The 25,822-nt window shown below is 44.2% G+C and overlaps 1 protein-coding gene across 1 annotated transcript in view; it reads right to left on the bottom strand.

Annotated features, from left to right (window-relative positions):
• NEB (nebulin) overlaps window positions 1–25,822 on the bottom strand; it is a 207,242-nt gene that overhangs the window by 106,905 nt on the left and 74,515 nt on the right. Inside the window, exons 52-65 of the mRNA XM_038751620.1 lie at window positions 25,617–25,820; window positions 24,224–24,328; window positions 21,993–22,100; window positions 21,537–21,848; window positions 20,317–20,520; window positions 19,641–19,745; window positions 19,421–19,528; window positions 18,057–18,368; window positions 17,260–17,463; window positions 16,446–16,550; window positions 15,851–15,958; window positions 14,547–14,858; window positions 10,874–11,077; window positions 10,067–10,171 (exon numbers count right to left, since the gene is read on the bottom strand). Coding sequence (XP_038607548.1) covers window positions 10,067–10,171; window positions 10,874–11,077; window positions 14,547–14,858; window positions 15,851–15,958; window positions 16,446–16,550; window positions 17,260–17,463; window positions 18,057–18,368; window positions 19,421–19,528; window positions 19,641–19,745; window positions 20,317–20,520; window positions 21,537–21,848; window positions 21,993–22,100; window positions 24,224–24,328; window positions 25,617–25,820 — 2,496 coding nt within the window. The remainder of the gene's footprint in view (window positions 1–10,066; window positions 10,172–10,873; window positions 11,078–14,546; window positions 14,859–15,850; window positions 15,959–16,445; window positions 16,551–17,259; window positions 17,464–18,056; window positions 18,369–19,420; window positions 19,529–19,640; window positions 19,746–20,316; window positions 20,521–21,536; window positions 21,849–21,992; window positions 22,101–24,223; window positions 24,329–25,616; window positions 25,821–25,822) is intronic.

The raw sequence follows: 25,822 nt of genomic DNA on the forward strand, positions 1-25,822 counted from the left end.
TGTCCACCGGGCTGCTGAACTTGGTCTTCCACTTCTCAAAGTCTTTCTTGTACTCCCGGTCGCTCTGGATCTTGGCCGCGTGTATGGACCACATCATCTTGGGGTCGTCATGGATGTCCCGCGCTCCGATGTGGTGGCCCAGTTGCTTGCGGTAACCGTCCTTGTACTTGTACTGTAATGGGAAACATTGTTCTTGGAAATATTGTTCTGGGATTAATCAATCTTCACATTTTCTCAATTAAATTGAAAAGCTGAAGTCACAACGTGCTCTTTAGGAGATCCTTTTTCCAGGAGAATTATTTGTGGTTTTGAACTCCAGCTAATCCTGATTAACCCGATGGGTCCCAGTAATGTTGACAGGGCTGAAAATTTGATTGATTAATGTAATCCAACAGGGAGAAATGAATGGTTTCATAAGTCACCTGTTTTTTTTTTTTGCATGTTGAGCAGAAAAAGCCTTAATAACTACAGATCGCTGCACAAAAAACCTCCACTTCACAATTCCCCTTGAAGGGTTTTGGTCTTCCCTTCAAGACCGATTCTGAGGGTGAGGGTGGATTGGGACTAGAGGGACTAGAGACATCCCAGCTATGCTTGCAGCTGTGCTCTGGCTGAGGTGGTCCCAGCCATGCCCAAATCCGGTGTGTCCAGGTAATGACCCCCACAGGAGCCCAGCAGAGCCGGTCAGAAAGTTCTGGAAAACCCACCCAGTCTCCAGTCCATCCTGCCCTCGTCCAGCCATGGGTTCTATCCCCTTTTCCAGCAGACTCCCCGGGATCTGCATGTAGTGCTACGACTACATGGCCTGAGGGGATGGAAGGGACATCCTCCTGGGGATCTTAGCCTATGCTTACCTAAGCCTATTTCCTCCAAGGAAGAGGCAGGGGAAAGAAGAAAGCTCTGCCAACCTTTTAATTGCCTTTGAAAAAAACTTTAAGGCAGCCAAGTAGGCAGGACATCACGTCAAGTGCAAAGAAGGGTGCTGTAGCGTACATCTGGGAGACTCACTTTTGTGTGATGGCCTTGTGGACTTAAGAAAGGCCAGTGCTGTCTTGCAATACCACCGAGATTCAATTCCAGAGGGGGTAAAGTATTTGGGATGATGAAAGACACCCACCGAGCTGGAACTTTCAAAAACCGGTGCCAAATCACACTGATGAACCCGCCTGGAGAAAATCCCACCTATACTGATCCTCCAATAAAGTTATTTCTCATCCTCCATGTTGGAAATAAATGAATTTAATTTCAACTAGGAGTGTGGTCAGCAGTTCAATGATGGACATTCTGAGAATGGCAGAAGCTCTTTCCATTGCAATTTCTTATCCCAGAGGATTAAACTCTTTCCATTCCAATTTCTTATTCCAGAGGATTCACGGGTTCCCTATGAGACCCTCCTAGCATTCAATTATAACATGAAGTTGTCCTAACATATTTTGGTACAGGCTGGGCGTGCAAAGTGTGCAGACAAATTTCCATTACTAATGGTGGGAAGCATGGCTCACCTGCACACTTATTTTCTTTGTTTATTCCCACTAGATTGTAAACTCCTTGAGGGCAGGGATCGTGTCTCCTTACTCTATTGTACTATCCCAAGCACTCAGCACAGTGATCTGAGCAGAGTAAACGCTCCACAAGTACCACTGATTGTAAATTGTTTAAACGTGGAATGAGTCATGGTCAATTCTGGGAAAAAACGACTTAAAATTAATAATGATGGTATCTATTAAGCACTTACTATGTGCAAAGCACTGTTCTGAGCACTGGGGGGGGGGGGGATACAAGGTGACCAGGTTGTCCGACGTGGGGCTCACAATCTTAATCCCCATTTTACAGATGAGGTAACTGAGGCACAGAGAAGTTAAGTGACTTGCCCAGAGTCACACAGCCAATAAGCGGCAGAGCCGGGATTAGAACCCATGACCATGACTTGAGAGCAGGGTGGGAAAGAGAACCCATGACTTGAGAGCACGTTTAATCCTCCTGAAATTATGCGCTCCTTTGATTTATTAAACTCCAATTTCCCCCTCCCATTCACAGTCCAAACTAATTTGCCTCCATTAGTTATCTTGCCATTTCAGTGGAAACATGAGAGTGTTGCTCTCTAAAACACATGGCAGTTTACCACTCACATCGCTGGCAATGTCTCTGGATGCTTTGGCTGCTTGGATCGGGATAGCGTCAATGCGCAAGTCGTAGCCTTTCTTCTTGGCTTCTTCATTGGCGAGTTTATAGAGGTTCTGCAAGAGGAAATGCAAATAAATAGCTCAGTACCAGGGGATTTGTGGTTGGAAGGAGGTCAGAACGGGGTCCTTTCCAGAGGGCTAGTGAATTACCACCAGTTCTGGCTCAGCAGAGGAAAGAGAGCTGTCTGCCCATCCGAACACTCAGGGCCTAGTCGGACCAAGCTTCACTGCCATTCATCACACAACCAGCCCCGAACACAAATGGAAGCCCCATTGTTCCAAGCTAAGAGATTCCTGGATGGCACTGCCCATGGGAAGACCAGAGTTTCTGCCATCCTCCCCTTCTTCCAACTCTCCAAGGAATCCGTAAGTCTTGGTCAAGCTGGGAGGGAAACTAGCCCTTGGGGAGCGAAAGGAGAATTCTCTCCTTCTCTCTCCTCTCTGGAGCAGAGAGCAACTTCCTGGATGGCAGAGGACCACAAAGCTGAGAGGGAAAAATGTGAGGGGGAAAAAACATTGGGGAGAAGAGGGAGGAAAAGCTAAGAGAAGAAAAACAAAGGACCAGGGTGGGAAAGAGCGAAAAAATTTCAGAAGGAAAGAGAAAAAGAGGAAATCAAAGGGGAAATAAAAACAAAACTGGTAATGGATAATTGGAGGAAAAACAATAACAAAAGGAGCACCCCAGGACCATAGGAAATTAAAGGGAGGAGAGCACTCAAAGAAAAAGAGAACAAGACCCAAGGGAGAGTCAAAGTAGTAAAGAGAAAAGCACGAGGAACTAGGAGATGAAGAAAGGGAGTCATTATACTACTCCTCCAAGCATCCTGTTGTCATGGTTATAGGTAGAATCCCGGGATAGATGGACCATCATTCTGGCATAGGAAAGACGTCCTTGGGTGATGAGCAAGAAATAGGAGAAAATGAGTAAACAAACCAAACTGGGTGGTGAAAGGGAAAAAGAGAAGTGTGTGGAAGTGGATGAAAGAGTTTGGAGTGCTTCACTGGAATGGAAGGCTTTGAGAAAAAGAGAGAGTGGGTGTATTCATGAGTGTGGAGGTGGGGCATGAAGTATGGAATTTAGTGTACGAAGAATGTGAAATGATCGATTTTTTCCTACTTGCTTTTTCTCTCAAGCAGAGAAAAAGCTCCAACTAAAAGAATCATCGGAAATAAGTCTGAGTCTCTCTGGACAGGTTCTCACCTCACTATAGTTGACTTTGTTCTGCCTTGCCAGTGTGATTTCAGGCGTATCAGGCATTATGTGGATTTGTGTCTTGTCTTTGTCCCAAGCCTCTGTGTACAAGCGCTGCAAAACAAAATGAGTCTCCATCAGCATAGCAACTTAGAAATCTATTACTGGTACTAACAAGAAGTTAAAACGGAATTGTTGACTAAGACGTTCCTAAAAGAACTGAACACGGAAACATGAAAACCCAAAACTTTAGTCTGCAGGAGTTTTGATTGCCCGGAGGAATGTCAGTGGGACTGATGATAGCGGAAACTGTTTTGATGATGGCGGGATAAAGCACATCACTGAAAAGGTAAGTGTGATCTTCCAACTCCATTGATTATTTTAACTCCCACAGTTATGAGAGGGGCAAAATAATTCACCGACAAGCTGTTGGCCTTGGTACGGGATTTGTGATAATTCCCTTAATAATAATGATGGTATTTGTTAAGCGCTTACTATGTGCAAAGCACTATTCTAAGCGCTGGGGAGGTTACAAGGTGATCAGGTTGTCCCATGGGGGGCTCACAGTTTTAACCCCCATTTTACAGATGAGGTCACTGAGGCACAGAGAAGTTAAGTGACTTGCCCAAAGTCACACAGCTGACAGTTGGCGGAGCTGGGATTTGAACCCATGACCTCAAACTCCAAAGCTCGTGCTCTTTCCAGTGAGCCACGCTGCTTCTCTACCCATTGTTACCCAGAGGCGAAGGACTGACCTTGTTCATGGTGATGGCATTGCTCTTGGCCAGGACCTGCTCTGGAGAGTCGGTCACGCTGGTGAATTTCAGCTTGTCTGCAGGCTGGCGGTAAATGTTGTCGCTCAGAATCTCTGATGCCCGTTTACATTTTTCGATATCTACAGAGCCGATGGGGACCCAGCCGATGCCTCTCAACCACTGGAGATCTGACTTGTACAGATTCTGTGAATGGCAAGCAGAGAAGGAACGAGTCCATGGTGAGGAATGTTGGATCGGGGCACGGAGGTTCTCCGTAGCCCACACACGTGAACATCCCCCGCTCGCTGCCTCACGTGCACTGGGGAGAGAGAGGGACTTGAGGAATTAAATCATCATCATCATCATCAGTCGTATTTATTGAGCGCTTACTGTGTGCAGGGCACTGTACTAAGCGCTTGGGAAGTACAAGTTGGCAACATATAGAGACAGTCCCTACCCAACAGTGGGCTCACAGTCTAAAAGGGGGATCTAAAAAGGTCAGGGGATCACAATCGAGACTGAGGGTTTCTTGGATTTGTTTGTTTTAAATCTTTCAGAACAAGAAGGTAATGTAGTGGAAGGTAGAACAGGTAGGGAGCTAAGAAACCCATCTCTGCCACTAACTGGTAATATTGGGCACTGCCCTGTGCTTCAGTTAAAATGGAAATATCAGGGCCTGCCTCTACCTATCTTTGTGGGATATAGGAGGGAATAGGAGAGGGGTAGGCCCTTGTGCTCTTCAGAAGACAGATGTTATGTCAATACCAATAAATACATTTCAAATGTGAAAACAGATTACAATCAAATTTCATTCACATTCCCCTGTATTGTATTTACATGGTAAATAGCTTCTGAAATGATTAGGTATCCTAGCTTTGGCATATGTTCTTTTTGGATCTTATTTGCTGAATACGTAATTAGTGGGTCTTCCTTTCGAGTTTTCCAAATGTCTAAGTCCCAGAATCATTTTTCAGCAACAATCGTACCCCAGATTAGTCCAAAAGGATAGAATCCCTTTTCAAAATTTTAGTCCCAGAAATGGAGAGGGAAGGGTGAAGAAGCCATGCTGCCATTACTCATGAATTGCTGGCCGGGGGTTATCACAAAATGATTTACCATTAGAAACTGAATTAGATCCAGCATTATAAATGTCAGAATTCCCCCTGTCATTCCAAATCGTTCCAAAGGTAAAGAAGAACATTTTAAAAACAAGTGAGCTGTCTTTTCTACCCAACAGTGAGGTTGGACAGAACGAGTGACCCAAGTGACCTTAAACTCCCTTTAAGAAGAGAAACTCTGAGATCCGCCTGGAATCTGGAAGGGTCTCCCTGCCTCCTGACGATCGATACAGAACGGAATTCTACTTTTTGATTCCTTTCAACATCGGGAAGATGGCGACAGCTTGTAACAAAGGACTGCCCCTTCCAGGTACTGATCTACTTATTTAAGGGTCTTAATTTGACTATCATTTTAAATTTACTCTGCTTGTTCGTGATTTACTGTTTGTTCTTATTGCTCTCTGCATCCGTCTCCCCTCACCCCCATAAATTCTGAGTCCTGTATGAGGCAGAGATCACGCCTGAATTAAAAATCTCGCATACCGCTGTGCTTAGCACACCGTGAAAAATAAATGCCACAATTAACATACCTATATTTTCTAATTTCTCCCAGGAAGGATTGAAGAGGCACATGGTCCTTAGCCAGTGAATCAATGGTATTTGCTGAGGGCGTTACTGTGTGCAAAGCACTCTACTGAGCACTTGGGAATGTACAAGACAGCAGAGTAGGTAATAATAATAGTAATAATAATGGCATTTATTAAGCACTTACTATGTGCCACGCACTGTTCTAAGCACTGGGGAGGTTACAAGGTGATCAAGTTGTCCCACTGGGGGGCTCACAGTCTTCATCCCCATTTGACAGATGAGGTAACAGGCCCAGAGAAGTGACGTGATTTGCCCAAAGTCACACAGCTGACAAGTGGAGGAGCCCGGATTTGAACCCATGACCTCTGACTCCAAAGCCCCCGCTCTTTCCACCGAGCCACGCTGCTTCCCCTGCCCTCCCCTTGTCCTGGTAGACAAGATCCCTGCCCTCAAAGAACTTACAGTCTTTAGCCAGCCCATTTATCCATACTCTCATTTCACAGTGCACATCTAGGGCTCCCGAATCTCCTCCATCTACAAGGATGAGGGTCTGCCTTATTACGGATCATTGGGAAGTAGAATTCCTGCCATTTCTGTTGGCTCTAACCAATGTGGGAGTTGGGGGAGTCGACATGTGCACGCCCAGGGGGTTGTCTAATGCTTTAGGCACTCCATTAAAAAGACTATTGCCCCAAATTACTCCCAGTGCACATCCTCAACCTCCAAAATCCTCCCAAAATTTCTCTGGATCTTTGGCATGAAGTAAAACATACACAGCTGAAATCGTGGGTCAGGAACATGTAAGCATATACTCTTTAGTATGGCAGGAGAGCAATTAGGAAGCCATTATCCAAATTGTTGTCAATCTGTACTTCCCAAGCGCTTAGTACAGTGCTCTGCACATAGTAAGCACTCAATAAATACGATTGATGATGATGATGATTATCCGCAGGACGGATGTCTGGAATCCGAGGAGTTCTTCAGGGAAACTAAAAGGATAGATTTCCCTCCCAACACGGATGGAATTCCACCTATCCCTTCAGGGATCAAAATGTGTCTTTTGTTGTCGTTGTTTGGTTTTGTTGTTAAATTAATCTTGTGACTCAAACGGACAAAAAGAAAACTACAGTAAATTCTAAATAGTTTTTGCTAAAAAGATGTTTCCTGCGCCTCGCAACTCACAATCCAAAGAAAGTGAGTCCCCCTAGTGGGTTATTGGAGATTAATTTATACAGATGAAAAAATCTAAAAGACTCCGCTATGCAGCTCGTGTGCATATTAAAATAAAATGCATCTCCATAGACTAAAGGGAAATATAATAGAATGTGAATCTTTTAATATCTCTAAAACTGACTCTTCAGCTATCAACCATCCCAACGCTTAGCAAGGAGGAGGCTGTGAACAGAAAATGTTACCCCATTCCAGGCAGTTCATTCATTCAATCACATTTAGTAAGAATAATCATAATAATAATGATAATTATGGTATTTGTTAAGCTATGTGCCAAACACTGTTCTAAGCACTGGGGTAGATACAAGGTAATCAGGTTATCCCATGTGGGGCTTAATCCCCATTTTATAGATAAGGTAACTGGCACAGAGGAGTTAAGTGACTTGCCCAAAGTCACACAGCAGACAAGTGGCAGAGCCAGGATTAGAACTCACATCTTCTGGCTCCCAAGCCTTTGCTCTTTTAACGAGGCCATGCTGCCTCTCTATTAAGCACTTACTGTTTGCAGAGCACTGTACTAAGGCGCTTGGGAAAATACAATACAGCAATGAAGACAGACACTCCTACCCACAATAATCCTAATAATAATAATGGTGGGTTTTGTTAAGCGCTTACTATGTGCAAGGCACTGTTCTAAGCGCTGGGGGGGATACAAGGTGATCAGGTTGTCCCACTTGGGGCTCACAGTCTTAATCCCCATTTCACAGATGAGGGAACTGAGGCAGAAAGAAGTGAAGTGAATTGCCCAAAGTCACACAGCAGACAAGTGGCGGAGCCGGCATTCGAACCCATGACCTCTGACTACCAAGCCCATACTCTTTCCACTGAGCCACGCTGCTTAGCTCACAAGTCTCTCACACTAATAATGTGTACAATTTTTTCTTTTGGAGGGGGTGGGAGAGGAGGGGGTTGTACCCATTAGCTCCCAAAGTCATAATCCATCCTTTTGGGGCTGCTCACCTGTCAATTTTCCAGTTTTTCATCACTGTGGTATCGAGCAACCGAATGATTTCCACACCCTACTGATTGGTGATCATTTCAATATGTTGGGATATTGTGCTCTCCCGAGTAAATGACCAAGGGCGGTACTCACGTCACTCTGAAGGTCGTAGGCCTTCCGGGCGTGAATGACATCGTTCTGGTCCGGCAGGCAGGTCCACTCGTGCAGAGGATGCTTGTAGTCTATGTCGCTCACCAGGATCTGACACTGCTTGGCCAGGACAACCCCCAGCATGTCCACCGGGCTGCTGAACTTGGTCTTCCACTTCTCAAAGTCTTTCTTGTACTCCCGGTCGCTCTGGATCTTGGCCGCGTGCATGGACCACATCATCTTGGGGTCGTCATGGATGTCCCGCGCGCCGATGTGGTGGCCCAGTTGCTTGCGGTAGCCATCTTTGTACTTGTACTGATACCAAAAAAAAATGTATTTTGATGTAACAACCCCAGTATTTTGGGTTTCAATTCCAAATTCCACTGTACAGTGTTTTTTCACAGCTGCTATTAAGATGGGTAATAATAATAATAATAATGGCATTTATTAAGTGCTTACTATGTGCAAAGCACTGTTCTAAGTGCTGGGGAGGTTACAGGGTGATCAGGTTGTCCCACGGGAGGCTCACATGGAAACGCACAGATAAGGACCGGCCACAAAATGAGCTTTACTGGTTCACTCCCCCCTCTCCACCTCAAAAGATTCATAAGGATGGCAGGTTAAGTCTGAACAGCATAAGCTATCATTTGTTCTGAGCGAATGGATAATTTTCTACTTCTAAAATGGTTTCACATGATTGGGGGTGGGATCAGAATTTGTCACCAAAATTATACTTTGGTCAACTTGCCAAAGTCACAATGAAGCGTGATCGCTCTGTGGAAATGAGTCCTGCTACAGCTCCTGAAGAAGGACCCTGGGCTAGGAGGAACCCTCTTCCTCCCTGTACAGTCTCGGATGGAGTCTCTCAGGACCCTAAGCTGTACTTACCTCCCTATCAGCCTACGGGACGCCTACTGGGCCAGGCCCTTCGGGTGGAGGTGAGCTTAGGGAGGCTAGCCTCCAAACCGACCCTTCCGATCAGCTCTCCGCTTTCCCTAATCTGGCAATTTCAAATTTTCACGAGAGCTACAGTGTGTAGCATGGAACTTGAGCCTGTATGTCCCTGCTGGAATTTCAACTTGAGGAAGGATGAAGAAAGAGCCGCATCTCCAAAAGAGAGAGGGGGACTCCACCTGAGAAACACCACTGTCCTATTGGGACCATTCTTTTGCTTAACCCATCAGTCTACATTTCTTGAGATGGCCCTTCCTCCATCACAGAATATGCTCCATCCTGTGGGTCACAACCCGTTTTTCCTTTTTATTTAGTGGTTCTTCGACATTACATTTTTGAAAACCACCCATCACAGTTCCACAGGGCTCCCTTCCACATTTCAGGGAAATCATCTCCTCCAACCTTAGCCTTCTGCATATGCTAAGGGGAACAAGACAGGTATGGAAAAGGAGAAGGTCTTACATCACTGGCGATGTCTCTGGATGCTTTGGCTGCTTGGATGGGGATGGCATCTATGCGCAGATCATAGCCTTTCTGCTTGGCCTCTTCATTGGCCAGTTTATACAGACTCTGGGGAAGGAACAATGAAACATTCATTTGGTTCTGAATGGGGCGATTCTCCCTAAAGTTACAAAAAGTACTTTCTATTCCTCAGACACACTTGGGCTGACTCCACCCCGGGAGTATTCATCCTTGATGGCATCTTCAGTGATGGGCTCAAGGTTTTTTCACCATTTTAAAGAGAAAGTCTTAGAGCCAAACTGACTTTGGTTGGGCTGCAGTCAAACAGTGGTTGAGTATTTTCAATAGTGGTTTGCGTATGCAGATCGCCAATTAGCACAAACAGGGAAAACAGAGAGGCCTGCCCGAGGCTGAGGCAACAGTTCTGCAGTGACTTACCAATTAGCGTTGTTCAGTGTGTGGCTTTGCCCAACTGACAAAATATCCTTGGGTCCTTTGCCAACTGTCACTGATCCCCCTCAAATCGCCCTGAAACAACCGGAATTTCCTCTCACCTCGCTGTAGTTGATTTTGTTCTGCCTTGCCAGGATAATCTCTGGTGTATCGGGCATTATGTGGACTTGCGTCTTGTCTTTGTCCCAAGCCTCGGTATATAAACGCTACGAAGGAAATGATCGAAAAGTTAAAAAATCTCAAAATTCACCTGCCAGTTAGGGGTTTAAGCTTTATAGAACAAATGAGAGTTAAATATTGCATTTACATTAACAATCGTTCAGTTCCTAAGGGGATCGTTGTTCAATTAGTGGTATGTACTGAGCACCTACTGGGTGCAGAGCACTGCACTGAGCGCTTGGAGAGAACAACCACAGCAAAATACACGGTCCCTGCCCTTCAGGAATTTGCAATCTATTGAGGACCGCTTTTTGGAGATGATAGGCTAAGGATACAAATGCCTTATCTGACAGTATACATAAAAGAAAAAATAAATGATTTAGAAACCTATGCATTTTCCCCTCTAGACTTGTAAGCTTGCTGTGGGCAGAGAATGTAACTGTTGATTGTTGTTTTGTACTCTCCCAAACGTTTCGAACAGTTCTCTGCACACAGTAAGGGCTCAGTAAGTACAAATAATAATAATAATAATGGGATTTATTAAACGCTTACTATATGCAAAGCACTGTTTTAAGCGCTGATGACTGACTGACTGATGGACATTATCATCAATAGAGGCAAATATTGGGGTAAAATAAATGATGTGTAGGATTCAGTTGACTACTTCTACTTTGCTACTTTACTTCCACTTTTTCCATTACCTGCGGTTAGGAACAGATAAAATATTTCTTAAAATATTCAGGACTGACCTTGTTCATGGTGATGGCATTATTCTTGGCCAGGACCTGCTCCAGAGAGTCGGTCACGCTGGTAAACTTCAGCTTGTCTGCAGGCTGGCGGTAAACGTTGTCGCTCAGAATCTCCGTCGCCCGTTTGCATTTTTCAATGTCTACAGAGCCGATGGGGACCCAGCCGATGCCTCTCAACCACTGGAGATCTGACTTGTACAGATTCTGTGAATGGCAAGCGGAGAAAGGACAAGTCCATGGATTGGCATGTTTCATGGGGGCCCACACACATCGGGGACTTAAGGAATTAATGCCTTTTCTACCCAACAGTGAGGTTGGGCAGAACCAGTGACCCAAATGCAGTCCATTTAAGAAGAGAAACTCCGAGATCTGCCTGGGACCTGGAAGGGTCTCCCTGCCTCCTGTCGATCGCTGCAGAACAGAATTCTATAGTTTGATTCTTTTCAACATTGGGAGGATGGCGACAGCTTGTAACAAAGGACTCATCATCATCATCAATCGTATTTATTGAGCGCTTACTATGTGCAGAGCACTGTACTAAGCGCTTGGGAAGTACAAATTGGCAACATATAGAGACAGTCCCTACCCAGCAGTGGGCTCACAGTCTAAAAGGGGGAGACGGAGAACAAAACCAAACGTACTAACAAAATAAAATAAATAGAATAGATATGTACAAGTAAAATAGAGTAATAAATCTGTACAAACATATATACATATATACAGGTGCTGTGGGGAAGGGAAGGAGGTAAGAAGGGGGGGATCATCATCATCAATCGTATTTATTGAGCGCTTACTACGTGCAGAGCACTGTACTAAGCGCTTGGGAAGTACAAATTGGCAACATCTAGAGACAGTCCCTACCCAGCAGTGGGCTCACAGTGTAAAAGGGGGGAGACAGAGAACAAAACCAAACGTACTAACAAAATAGAATAAATAGAATAGATATGTACAAGTAAAATAGAGTAATAAATCTGCACAAACATATATACATATATACAGGTGCTGTGGGGAAGGGAAGGAAGAAGGGGGGATCATCATCATCATCAATCGTATTTATTGAGCGCTTACTATGTGCAGAGCACCGTACTAAGCGCTTGGGAAGTACAAATTGGCAACATATAGAGACAGTCCCTACCCAACAGTGGGCTCTCAGTCTAAAGGGGGGAGACAGAGAACAAAACTAAATGTACTAACAAAATAAAATAAATAGAATAGATATGTACAAGTAAAATAAAGAGTAATAAATATGTACAAACATGTATCATCATCAATCGTATTTATTGAGCGCTTACTATGTGCAGAGCACCGTACTAAGTGCTTGGGAAGTACAAATTGGCAACATCTAGAGACACCCCTTTTAGACTGTGAGCCCACTGTTGGGTAGGGACTGTCTCTATATGTTGCCAACTTGTACTTCCCAAGCGCTTAGTACAGTGCTCTGCACACAGTAAGCGCTCAATAAATACGATTGATGATGAGACTCTGGTTGGGGAGGACTGCCCCCTCCAGGTACTGATCTACTTATTTAAGGGTCTTAATTTGATTATCATTTTAAATTTACTCTGCTTGTTCGTGATTTACTGTCTGTTCTTACTGCTCTACGCATTTGTCCCCTCTCCCCGCTCCCATAAATAATGAGTCCTGTGTGAGGCAGAGATCATGTCTGAATTAATAATCTCGCATACCGCTGTGCTTAGCACATAGTGAAAGATAAACGCCACAATTAACATACCCATATTTTCTAATTTCTCCCAGGAAAGAGCTGAAGAAGCACATGGTCTTTAGCCAGTGAATCAGTGGTATTCACTGAGGGAAATGCGGAGCACAGAGTTGGTAGAAAAGATCCCTGCCCGCAAAGAATTAACAGTCTTTAACCAGCCAACTTATCCATTCTCTCATTTCACAGTGCACATCTAGGGTATCCCAAATCTCCTCCATCTACAAGGATGGGGGTCTGCCTTACGGGTCATTGGGAAGTATAACTCCTGCCATTTCTGTTGGCTCTAACCAATGTGGGAGTTGGGGGAGTGGACATGTGCACACCCAGGGGGTTGTCTAATACTCTAGGCACTCCATTAAAAAGATTTTTGCCCCAAATTACTCCCAATGCACATCCTCAACCTCCAAAATCCTCCAAAGATTTCTCTGGAACTTTGTTTGGCATGATATAAAACATAAGTGGCTGAAATCTTGGGTCAGAAATGCGTAAGCTTTCCAATCCAAGAAACAGAGGGCTTTGGAGGTGCTGGGTGACTCTTTATTATGGCAGGAGAGCAACTAGAAAGCCATTATCCACAGAACAGATATCTGGAATCCAAGCAGTGCCTCAGGGAAACTGAAAGGATAGATTTTCTTCCCAACCGGGATGGAATTCCACCTATCCCTTCAGGGATCAGAGGGTTTCTTTTGTTGTTGTTGTTTGGTTTTGTTTTAATAGATCTTGTGACTCGAACAGAAAGAAAACTACAATAAATACAAAATTATTTTTGCTAAAAAATATTTCCTCCTCCTCGCAAGTCACAATCGAAAGAAGGTAACTTCCCCCAGTGGGATGCTGGAGATTAAATTATACAGATGAAAAAATACAAAAGACTCCGTTATGCAGCTCGTGTGCATATTAAAATAAAATGCATCTCCCTACACTAATGAGAAGTATAATAGAATGTGAATCTTTTAATATCTCTAAAACTGACTCTTCAGCTATCAACCATCCCTATGCATAGCAGGAGGAGGTTGTGAACAGAAAATGTTTACTCCATTAATAATAATAATAATAATAATGGCATTTGTTAAGTGCTTACTATGTGCAAAGCACTGTTCTAAGCACTGGGGTGGATACAAGGTGATCAGGTTGTCCCACGTGGGGCTCACAGTCTTCATCCCCGTTTTACAGATGAGGTAACCAAGGCACAGAGAAGTTAGGTGACTTGCCCAAAGTCACACAGCTGACAAGCGGTGGAGCGGGGACTAGAACCCATGACTTCGGACTCCCAAGTCCGGGCTCTTTCCACTGAGCCATGCTGCTTCCCCTGCCTCTATTCCAGGCAGTTCACTCATTCAATCACATTTATTAATAATAATAATAATAATAATAAATATGGTATTTGTTGAGCTTACTATGTGCCAAACACTGTTCTAAGGGCTGGGGTAGATTAAGGTAATCAGGTTGCCCCACATGGGGCTTAATCCCCATTTTACAGGTAAGGTAACTGGCACAGAGAAGTTAAGTGACTTGCCCAAAGTCACACAGCAGACAAGTGGAAGAGCCGGGATTAGAACTCACATCTTCCGACTCCCAAGCCGTTGCTCTTTCAACTAGGCCATGCTGCCTCTCTATTAAGCACTTACTGTTTGCAGAGCACTGTACTAAGCACTTGGGAAAGTGCAATACTGCAATAAAGACAGACAATCCTACCCACAATGAGCTCACATGTCTCCCACACTAATAATGTGCAAAATGATTTTTTTGGAGGGGGTGGCGGGGGAGGAAGGGGGTTTATCCATTAGCTCCCAAAGTCATAATCCATCATTTTAGAGCTGTCAATTTTCTAGTTTTTTTCCATCCCTGAAGTATCGAGCAACCGAATGACGTCCACACCCTAATGATTGGTGATCATTTCAATATGTTGGGATATTATGCTCTCCCAAGTAAACGACCAAGGGCGGTACTCACGTCACTTTGAAGGTCGTAGGCCTTCCGGGCGTGAATGACATCATTCTGGTCCGGCAGGCAGGTCCACTCGTGCAGAGGATGCTTATAGTCTATATCGCTCACCAGGATCTGACACTGCTTGGCCAGGACAACCCCCAGCATGTCCACCGGGCTGCTGAACTTGGTCTTCCACTTCTCAAAGTCTTTCTTGTACTCCCGGTCGCTCTGGATCTTGGCCACGTGCATGGACCACATCATCTTGGGGTCGTCATGGATGTTCCGCGCTCCGATGTGGTGGCCCAGTTGCTTGCGGTAGCCATCTTTGTACTTGTACTGATATTAAAAAAATGTATTTTGATGTACCAATTACAATACGTTGGGTTTGGATTCTAAATTCCACTGTACAGTATTTTTTAAAGCTTCTAGTAAAGACGGGAAATGGAAATGCACAGATAAGTATCAGCCACAAAATGTGCTTTGCTGGTTCACTTCCCTCTCTCCACCTCAAAAGATTCATAAAGAGGATGGCAGGTTACGTCTGAACAGCATAAACTATCTGAGCAAATGGATAATTTTCTATTTCTAAAATGGCTTCATATGACTGGGGGGTGGGGATTAGAATTTGTCACCAAAATTATACCTTGGTCAACTTGCCAAAGTCATAATCACTCTGTGGAAATGAGTCCTGCTACAGCTCCTGAAGAAGGACCTTGGGCTAGGAGGAATCCTCTTCCTCCCTGTACAGTCTCGGATGGAGTCCCTCAGGAACCTAAGCCGTACTTACCTCCCTATCAGCCTCTGGGATACCTACTGGGCCAGGCGCTTCGGGTGAGGATGAGCTTGGGAAGGCTCATCCTCCAAACTGGCCCCTCCAGTCAGCTCTCCGCTTTCCCTAGTCTGGCAAATTCAAATTTTCACGAGAGCTACAGTGTGTAGCATGGAACATGACCCTGAATGTCCCTGATGGAATTTCAAGTTGAGAAAGGATGAAGAAAGAGCCCCATCTCCAAAAGGGAGAGGGGGACTCTCTCTAAGAAGCACCTCTATGCCCACCTCTGTCCCATTGGGACCATTCTATTGCTTAACCCATCAGTCTACATTTCTTGAGATAGCCCTTCCTCCATCACAAAATATCCTCTATCCTGTGGGTTACAGTCTGTTTTTCCTTTTTATTTAGTAGGTCTTCGACACTACATTTTTGAAAATCATGCATCACAATTCCAAAGGGCTCCCTTCCATAATTCAGGGAAATCATCTCCTCCAACCTTAGCCTTCTGCACGTGCTAAGGTGCACAAGACAGGTATGGGAAAGGATAATATCTTACATCACTGGCGATGTCTCTGGATGCTTTGGCTGCTTGGATGGGGATGGCATCTATGCGCAGATCATAGCCTTTCTGCTTGGCCTCTTCATTGGCCAGTTTATACAGACTCTGGGGGAGGAACAATTGGAAGGAACAATGAAACATTCATTTGGTTCCCTATGGGGTGATTCTCCCTAAAGTTACAGAAAGTACTTTTTCTCTTCCTCGGGGACACTAGGGCTGACTCCACCCCGGGAGGGGAGTATTCATCCTTGATGGCATCTTGAGCCACAGGCTCAAGGCTTTTTCACTATTTTAAAGAGAAAGACTTAGAGCCAAATTGACTTTGGCTGGGCTGCAGGCAGGCATATTTTCAATAGTGGTTTGCATATGCAGATCGCCAATTAGTCAGCGCAAACAGAGAAAACAAAGAGGCCTGCCCGAGGCAACAGTTCAGCAGTGACTTACCAATTAGCACTGTTCAGTGTGTGGCATTGCCTGGGTATTGATTCCCAACTGACAAAATATCCGTAGGCCCTTTGCCAACTGTCACCGATCCTCCCCAAATCGCCCTGATTCCCTGGGAGGTTGCCCAACAGCCAGAATTTCCTCTCACCTCGCTGTAGTTGATTTTGTTCTGCCTTGCCAGGGTAATCTCTGGTGTATCGGGCATTATGTGGACCTGTGTCTTGTCTTTGTCCCAAGCCTCGGTATATAAACGCTACGAAGGAAATGATCGAAAAGTTAAAAATCCCAAATTCCACCTGCCAATTAGGGATTTAAGCCTCACAGAACAATTTTACCACAATTAGAAACGGAGAGTTAAATATTGCATTTATATTAACAATGGTTCAGTTCCTAATGGGATCGTTTTTCAGTCAGTGGTATTTACTGAGCACTTACTCGGTACAGACCACTACACTGAGCGTTTGGAGAGAACAACCAAAGCAAAATACATGGAATTTATCATCTATTGATGACCGCTGTAGGGACATACTAAGATAAGAATACAAAATGCCTCATCTGACAGTATATCTAAAAGAAAAAATGAATGATTTAGAAACCTATGCATTATGACAACAAGATATCTATGGCATGGATATTAATGCTGAGCTTAGATATTATTTATTTATTTACATTAATGTCTTTTTCCCCCTCTAGACTGTAAGCTCACTGTGGGCAAGGAATGTAACTGTTGAGTGTTGTTTTGTACTCTCCCAAATGTTTAGAACAGTTCTCTGCACACAGTAAACGCTCAGTAAGTACAACTGACTGACTTATTGACTATTATGAATAGAGGTAAATATGTGGGTAAAATCAATGATGTGTAGGATTCAGGTGATTACTTCTACTCTGCTAACTACTTCCACTTTTTCCATTATCTGCAGTTAGGAACCGATAATCTATTTCTCAAAATATTCAGGACTGACCTTGTTCATGGTGATGGCATTGTTCTTGGCCAGGACCTGCTCCAGAGAGTCGGTCACGCTGGTAAATTTCAGCTTGTCTGCAGGCTGGCGGTAAATGTTGTCGCTCAGAATCTCCGTCGCCCTTTTGCATTTCTCAATGTCTACAGAGCCGATGGGGACCCAGCCGATGCCTCTCAACCACTGGAGATCTGACTTGTACAGATTCTGTTTAATGGCAAGCGGAAAGAATAATTGATCATTAGCATAAACTTTCACGGAACTTAGATGGAGTTTCATTTTGGAGCACGGGAGGAGGAACAAAAAGTTTTCAAGACTCCAGTCTGTGGCCATACACATTACTGGGACAACATCCAGGAAATTAGGGCAACCAAGATAGGTGTTGAAAAGATCTCTGTGACCGTGATCATCCTGGTCCTCCTTACTGTCCAAGGCAGCAAAGGAGTCTGGAGCCTTAATACTGCTGAAATATTGCACTAAATGTTAACCTTAATTTTCGGCATTTATTCAGCTACAACAGTCCAACCAGTGTGGCTTAGTGGAAAGAGCCCTGGCTTGGGAATCACGGGTTCTAATTCCGGCTCCACCACTTGTCAGCTCTATGACTTTGGGCAAGTCCCTTAACTTCTCTGTGCCTCAGTTACCTTATCTGTAAAATGGGGATTAAGACTGTGAGCCCCAAGTGGGACACCCTGATTACCTTGTATCTACCCCAGGGCTTAGAACAGCGCTTGGCACAAAGTAAGTGCTTAACAAATAACATTATTATTGTTATTTCCATTTTGAAAACCAGTACTCACATCACTCTGGAGGTCATAGGCTTTCCGGGCATGAATGACATCATTTTGGTCTGGCAGACATGTCCACTGATGCAGAGGATGCTTGTAGTCCACATCGCTGACCAGTTCCTGACACTTCTTGGCCAATACAACTCCCAGCATGTCGACTGGGCTGCTGAATCGGGTCTTGTATTTCTCAAAATCTTTCTTGTACTCCCGGTCGCTCTGGACCTTAGCTATGTGCATAGACCACATCATCTTGGGATCGTCATGTATGGCCCGGGCACCGATATGGTGGCCGAGCTGCTTGCGGTAACCTTCTTTATACTTGTACTGAAGGAAGGAGAGAGGAAAATGGTTCATTGACACTTTATTTCATAGTCATAAAAAGCCACCGCTGCCCTTTTGGATTCCTGCTCTAAGCAAACCTTTCCGTCTCCATTCTTCTGTTGGGTCTCTATGAGGCAGATGTTTTCCCTCTCTTTTTCCTCAAGATATTTTCCCTTTTTCTATTGTTTGTTTACAAGAAGCTCTTGGGAAAGTGTTAAAGGTATTAACAGCAGGAATCTGACCCACCACCAACTGATCAAATGACTACGTTTGTCTGGAAAGTGCTCCTCAGCAGGGTGGAGAGGAACATTTAGAAACAAAGGTGGACGTTTTGAAAGTGGGAAAAAGAATTTGGAAGGTGGAACGCTCCTATCCACAACTGTTCACACTGGCTCATTCCTCCCCAAAAGGAACACTTACTTGGTGGTAGGTGGCCTTGGGTTTTCTGTGAAGGAAATGGGATAAGGGGGACAAAAGAGGGGAAATGGCTGTGGCTACCAAAAGGTCTTCCTGGTTTCATCCTCTGGCTCCACAGGTTCTATATGTTCTGTATGTCTAATTTCCCTAAACACTTAAGACATCTAGGGCAAGCCATTAATATTTCACCAGTGTTGTCTCCTAGGCCAATTACCATGGCCCATACAATTTTGAAGGTGACCAAAAATCAACACCACAGTCACCTTGCCCTCTGCGGAGATGAGCCGGAAGCTGAGCTCAGCACATAAGGTCTTGGACTGTGTATGAACTGTCTAATGAGTTTGATGCTTTAAGAGGGAGAGGGGAATTCATTGGGCCTCTAAGCCAAATTCGCATTCAAGGACAACTGGATGTTTTTCCAGCACAAAAGAAGCAACCCTGGATCAGTGACTTTTGAGAATCCATCACTGTAGCGTGACTACATCCAGCAACACCAAGCTATCTTCCGAGTGTGGCTTTTGCCCGAAAGATAAATAACTGGGTTAACGATGACTCAGCCTGCAACAAATACCATTGAGATGGAAAGCAGGAAATCTTTTGTCACCAGATTTCACAAAACACCTTTCCAATTGACTTACTTCACTTGCGATGTCCCTGGAGGCCTTTGCTGCCTGGATGGGGATTGCATCCAGGCGCAGATCGTAGCCTCTCTGTCTGGATTCTTCCAGGCCCATTTTGTAGAGTTTCTAAAATGGTAACAAAGAAGCGGGTGTTTCAGTTCGGAGCTGCACCTTCTGGGAAAATATTGTAAACAGCCAAAACATGGATGCAACACTCTGATCTACACAAGTCATTTACCTCACTGTAGTTGACTTTGTTCTGTTTTGCCAGAAAAACTTCCGGAGTGTCTGGCATAATATGGATGCTGGTTTTATCTTTGTCCCAAGCTTCTGTATAACGGCGCTGGAAGGAACAAAATTAATAGAATTATTTGAGACGCCAAAGCCATACAACTATAGGAAAACCCGTTCAAATGATTCTCGCAAATCAAAACAAATAAACCAGCTAGTTGTGAGCAGGTACCATAAGGTGAATTTAGCTTAAGCATTACACAAAGGTGTTGTCGAATACAGTATACACATACTATTTGCCATCTACCTCATCTTTCATCCCCTCTTTAGCTTTCTATAGACAAACCATATAAAAGGAAGGAAAAAAAAACACTGTTAATTCTCTAAATTTCCAACAAAGGCTAAAGAGAATTCCGGGGTGAGAAACGAGACTCCCCAAAATAAAAAGGGACAGATGGCAGATAACAAAAGAAAAGAAGATGTTCATTACTGTCTGGATCTCCTAAGGGTTCGTCCGCAATTACTCAGAGATGTAGCCAGTTGACATAAAGTCCAATGGACCCACTCTCTCTCTACACAGGGCGTGTTCTCTTAGAGGCCCATTTTACTTCATAGGAGCTCAAACGATTGGTGAATACGTGCTTCCCTGAATGGGTCTCGATTCCACACCAAAGAACACTCACCTGGTTCATATTCACGGTATTGTTCTTGGCCAAAACCATTGGCATGGAGTCCAGGAGGCTGGAGAATTTGAATTTGTCTGGGTGTTGGCGGTATACGTTGTCGCTCAGAATTTTGGTAGCTCTCTTGTTCTTCTCATCTTCAAGGGAGCCACTGGGAGCCCAGCCAATGCCCCTTAACCACTGGAGATCTGCCTTATACAAATTCTGAAATGGCAGAGTACCAGGTGGTTAGCAGGTTGCTACTCTTGGGGGACTGGGGGAGGATCTGTCACTCCTTCCCAAATCCAATGAGGATAGTGAACTGAGAATAGGACTGGATGAAAAAAAGGGCATAGGAACTCCAGACAAATTCATTCATTCAATCGTATTTACTGAGCGCTTACTGTGTGCAGAGAACTGTACTAAGTGCTTGGGAAGTAGAAGTTTGCAACATATAGAGACGGCCCCTACCCAACAGTGGGCTCACAGTCTAGAAGGGGGAGACAAACAGCAAAACATATTAACAAAATAAAATAAATAGAATAAATATGTACAAATAAAATAGAGTAATAAATCCATACAAACATATATACATATATACAGGTGCTGTGGGAAGGGGAAGGAGGTAAGGCTGGGGGGAGAGGGAGAGGAAGGAGGGGGCTCAGTCTGGGAAAGACTCCTAATCCTCATCAATTGATCAATGGCATTTATTGAGCGCTCACTATGTGCAGAGGACTGTACTAAGAACTTGGGAAGAGTACAACAGAATTAGCAGACATTCTTCCTGCCCATAACAAGTATGCCGTCTAGGGGGGAAGACAGGTATTAATGTAAATACATAATTTATAATATATAATTTGAACATATGTACCTAAGCACTTTGGGTTTGGGGGTGAGGGGGGAACATCAAATGTCAAGTGAAAGATGCCTCAGAACAGCATCAGTTTTGACTCCCGGGGAGTGGGGAAGTCTGGTGGAGGAAGGGTCTTCCCATTTTGGGGGCCAGAAACTACAACAAGTTGCAGCAAGTAATGTCCCAAGGGCTTATTACTCTCATCAATGGGGCAAGAGGGGGTTGTGACCTCCACTTCAGAGGAGGTAAGCTTTCTAGCAAGTGCCCCACCCCACTAAAGCAATCTTGATGGAAAGTGCATTTAAAAACAAGACAGACAGACAGACACACACACACACACACAAATAGAGAATTCACCAAAACAACCCCTCCCTCAACCGAAGCTTACATCACTCTGAAGGTCATAGGTTTTTCTGGCATGGACGACATCATTCTGGTCCGGCAGGCAGGTCCACTCGTGCAGAGGATGCTTATAGTCTATGTCGCTCACCAGGATCTGACACTGCTTGGCCAGGACAACCCCCAGCATGTCCACTGGGCTGCTGAACTTGGTCTTCCACTTCTCAAAGTCTTTCTTGTACTCCCGGTCGCTCTGGATCTTGGCTACGTGCATGGACCACATCATCTTGGGGTCGTCCTGAATGTCCCGCGCTCCGACGTGGTGGCCAAGCTGCTTGCGGTAACCTTCCTTGTATTTGTACTGGTGAAAAAGAAAAGAGTCATTTCCGCATTTTGCCGCCGGCAAAGTTTTATTTAGCCCGAGAAAGTGTCGGAGCCTGGTGAAAAGCTAAGAGTACGTAAATTGCAAAGAAGTCAGTGATATATGCCAAGGATAGATTCTTACTTCACTGGCAATTTCTCTGGAAGCTTTGGCTGCCTTGATTGGAATGGCATCAATAGGGAGATCGTAACCTTTCTTCTTCAATTCCTCATAGCCTAATCTGTAGAGTTTCTGTTGAAGAAAAAATGATTATTTAAGAAACTGAGAACTACAAATTGCCAAGAATTGGAGAGTTTCTTACCCATACTGTTTCTGGTTTAAAGAGAGCTAGCTGTCTTCCTCCCTTCAGAGCCCTACTGAGAGCTCACCTCCTCCAGGAGGCCTTCCCAGACTGAGCCCCCTTTTTCCTCTCTTCCTTCCCCTCTCACCCACCCTACCCCCTTCCCCTCCCCACGGCACTTGTATATATTTGTACAGATTTATTACTCTATTTATTTTACTTGTACATATTTACTATTCTATTTATTTTGTTAATGATGTGCCTCTAGCTTTAATTCTATTTGTTCTGATGATTTTGACCCCTGTCGACATGTTTTGTTTTGTTGTCTGTCTTCCCCTTCTAGACTGTGAGCCCCTTGTTGGGTAGGGTCCGTCTCTATATGTTGCTTGTACTTCCCAAGCGCTTAGTACAGTGCTCTGCACACAGTAAGTGCTCAATACATATGATTGAATGAATTGAATGAATGAATGAAAGTGGGATTGGAAATTAATAATGATCTGTTTTACTTGTACATATCTATTCTATTTATTTTATTTTGTTGGTATGTTTGGTTTTGTTCTCTCTCTCCCCCTTTTAGACTGTGAGCCCACTGTTGGGTAGGGACTGTCTCTAGATGTTGCTAACTTGTACTTCCCAAGCGCTTAGTACAGTGCTCTGCACAAAGTAAGCGCTCAATAAATACAATTTGATTGATTGATCTGTTGCCATTTCTTCAATAGTGTTTATTGAGCACCCATTGTATGCAGAGAGCATTATACAGTAACTGAGAACTTGGGAGGGTCCAATACAAGTTTTATTCTATTTATAATAGTCTTATTCCTCCTTCCTCCCATTTAAGATCTCTCGTTGTATCTCATTCTCAACAACCTTGCTAACGACACCCTGCTCAAGTCTTTCCTCCTGTCTGAATGGGGAATTTCTTCCTCTTTCAGCTCAGTCAAGCCAGAACCCACCCCATCTTCAAAACCCTCTTGAAACCCACCTCCTCCCAAAGGTCTTCCCCCATTAAGTTCCATCTTCCCCAGGTTGCATCCACCAACAGCTGTCCTTAACACTCATGTTTATTCTCCTTAGCTCTTGTGCATATGGTTAACTTAGACTAATCTACACTTAAGTCTGTATCCCTCCATACTCCTATCACCAGCTATAGCCTTTTCCTTTCTCCTCCTCCAGCTATTTGTGAATAACTTGCTTCCATCATCTCCCTGTTAGAGTGTAAACTCCCTGTGGACAGGAACCAAGTCTCTTACTCAACCTGTTCTGTACTCCCCTAAGCCTCTGTACAGTGCTCTGTCCACATGAGTACTGAACCAATTCTACTTAGTGATGATTCTTTTGGTAAAATCGAATTAAATTCACATTGCCTTTGTATGAACTTTCGGTATATCACGAAATTCCTGTTCAAAAACAATAATAATAATTGTGGAACACGTTCAGTACTTACTGTGTGCCAAGCACTGTACTAAGTTCTGGGGTAGACACAAGATGCCCCCGTCCCCAGTGGGGCTCACAGTCTAAGTGGCAGGAAGGACAGGGATTGAGTTCCCAATTTACAGATCAGCAAACAAGAGCATTGTTCTAACACATTACTAATGTTCCAAAATCAAGGCAGATTGATCTCCAATAATTAAACATCTATGATTTTTAAAAGTTTGGAACCCGTTCTTTAAAATTGAAGACATGTGAAATAGCAGTGGAAACAATCTTGTTCTTTGACTTCAAGATTTTTATATTCATTGTGGGCAGGGGATGTGTCTGCTATATTGTTGCTTTGAACTCTAAGCGCTTAGTACAGTGCTCTGCACCCAGTAGCGCTTGATAAATGCAACTGACTGATTAAGAAATCGTGCTGAGAGTCCAAGGAAATTCTCCTAGACAGACACATCTTTGCAGATGGTCAATTTTCATTCATAGTCTACTAGTTAAAAGACAGCCATGGGTTTGATATCAGTCTGAAGAATTTTACCCCTCTAGGAATGTCATGAATGTACTGAATGAGGGTCATGATAATAATGAACAGAAATAATGCACAACAAAGGAGACATTGAGGACACATTGCCCAAACCCTACTTACGTCACTTGAATTGATTAAGTTCGCTTTAGCCAGAATGATATCGGGAGTGTCTGGCATGATGTGGATCTGCGTCTTGTCTTTGTCCCAAGCTTCCCTATAGAGTCTCTAGAATGAGAAATCGGAACATTTCAGCTGGGGGAATGGAAGAGTCAGGAACCCATTTGTTGCCATTCAATTACCCTGATTGACAGCTGGACTGAACAGAGGGCAAAAAGACCAGAGATAGAGCAGTCGAAAGAGTGCTCCTCTCCATCCTCCCCACCAACGGACTCGTGAATGAGGTTCAGTACTTATGACGTGCCAAGCATTGTACTGAGTTCTGGGGTAGCCACAAGATGCCCCCGTCCCCAGTGGGGCTCATGGTCTAAGTGGCAGGAAGGACAGGGATTGAATCCCCAATTAACAGATCAGGAAACAAGAGCATTGTTCTAACACATTACTAATGTTCCAAAATCAAGGCAGATTGGTCTCCATTAGATAAGTGTCTATGATTTTAAAGAGTTTTGAAACTGTTCTTTTAAAGCAACTTGAAGACATGTGAAATAGCAGTAGAAACAATCTTGTTTTTTGAATTCAAGATTTTTATATTCACTGTGGGGCAAACCCTGTTTTCCAGGAACTCTTAGGCCTTGAGCAGGCCCAGATTCACACAGAGCCCCTGGATAAACGCCTCTTAGTAGAGAACCAGCTGACTGACAATGGAAAGCACATCCACGGCCCTCTGGGGTCAGTGTAATAGGTATTCTTGCCAATCAACCTCAGAATACTTTGGCATAAAGTGTTTATCCAACTTTTGTTTTTTGGATGGGAAAGTAGCTCTCATGTGACTCATGGCCCGCTTGTGATGGGAGGGAGGACTAACACACAGAACTAGAAAGATGAACTAACAGAACAATTGAGGGCTCGTGGCAAACTTTTAACAGTAAAAGAAAACCTTTTCCTTAGAGACTTGGCAGTTAACTTAGAGCAAACAGGTCAGCAGATAGATTGCCCTCGTTTTCCCTTACCAAAGATGAATTGGGATGAATGTCAGCTGGAGGGAGGTATCATTTCCCAGGGTTGAAAAACTGTGCTCGGCCTTTTTGAGCAGGCTCAGTACATTCCACAGGAATACCATTCAGACTGACCTTGCCTGACTCCTCCATAGGGAGCAAATTCTCTAGGTTGGGCTAGTGAATGGCTCCTAGACCCACCACTGGCTAATGTGCCAGCTCGGAGGGGTTCTACGGCCCTCTCAGAACTCATCTGGGATTCGTGTGTATGGGCCGGAGGGTCAAAGACACCAGAGTCAACTTGCAGCTATACAAGTACCTCACATGGGAAAGAGGAGGTTCAAAAGTCTGATGACCATTCCCCAAATTCTCATATTATTCTCCCCCCAAAGTTCACTTACATCACTCCTGTTTTTGGCATTAGTCTTCGCCAAAACGATGTCCATGGCATCAGGAAGGCTGGTGAACTTAAATCTGTCTGGCGGCTGGCGGTATTTCTTCTCGCTGATGATTTCAGAAGCCTTCTTATTCTTTTCAGCTTCCAGAGAGCCTAAAGGACTCCACCCAATTCCCTTCAGCCAGTGAAGATCAGACTTATACAAATTCT

This window comes from Tachyglossus aculeatus, chromosome 9 (genome assembly GCF_015852505.1).
Source record: "Tachyglossus aculeatus isolate mTacAcu1 chromosome 9, mTacAcu1.pri, whole genome shotgun sequence".
Classification (NCBI taxonomy): Eukaryota; Metazoa; Chordata; class Mammalia; order Monotremata; family Tachyglossidae; genus Tachyglossus; species Tachyglossus aculeatus.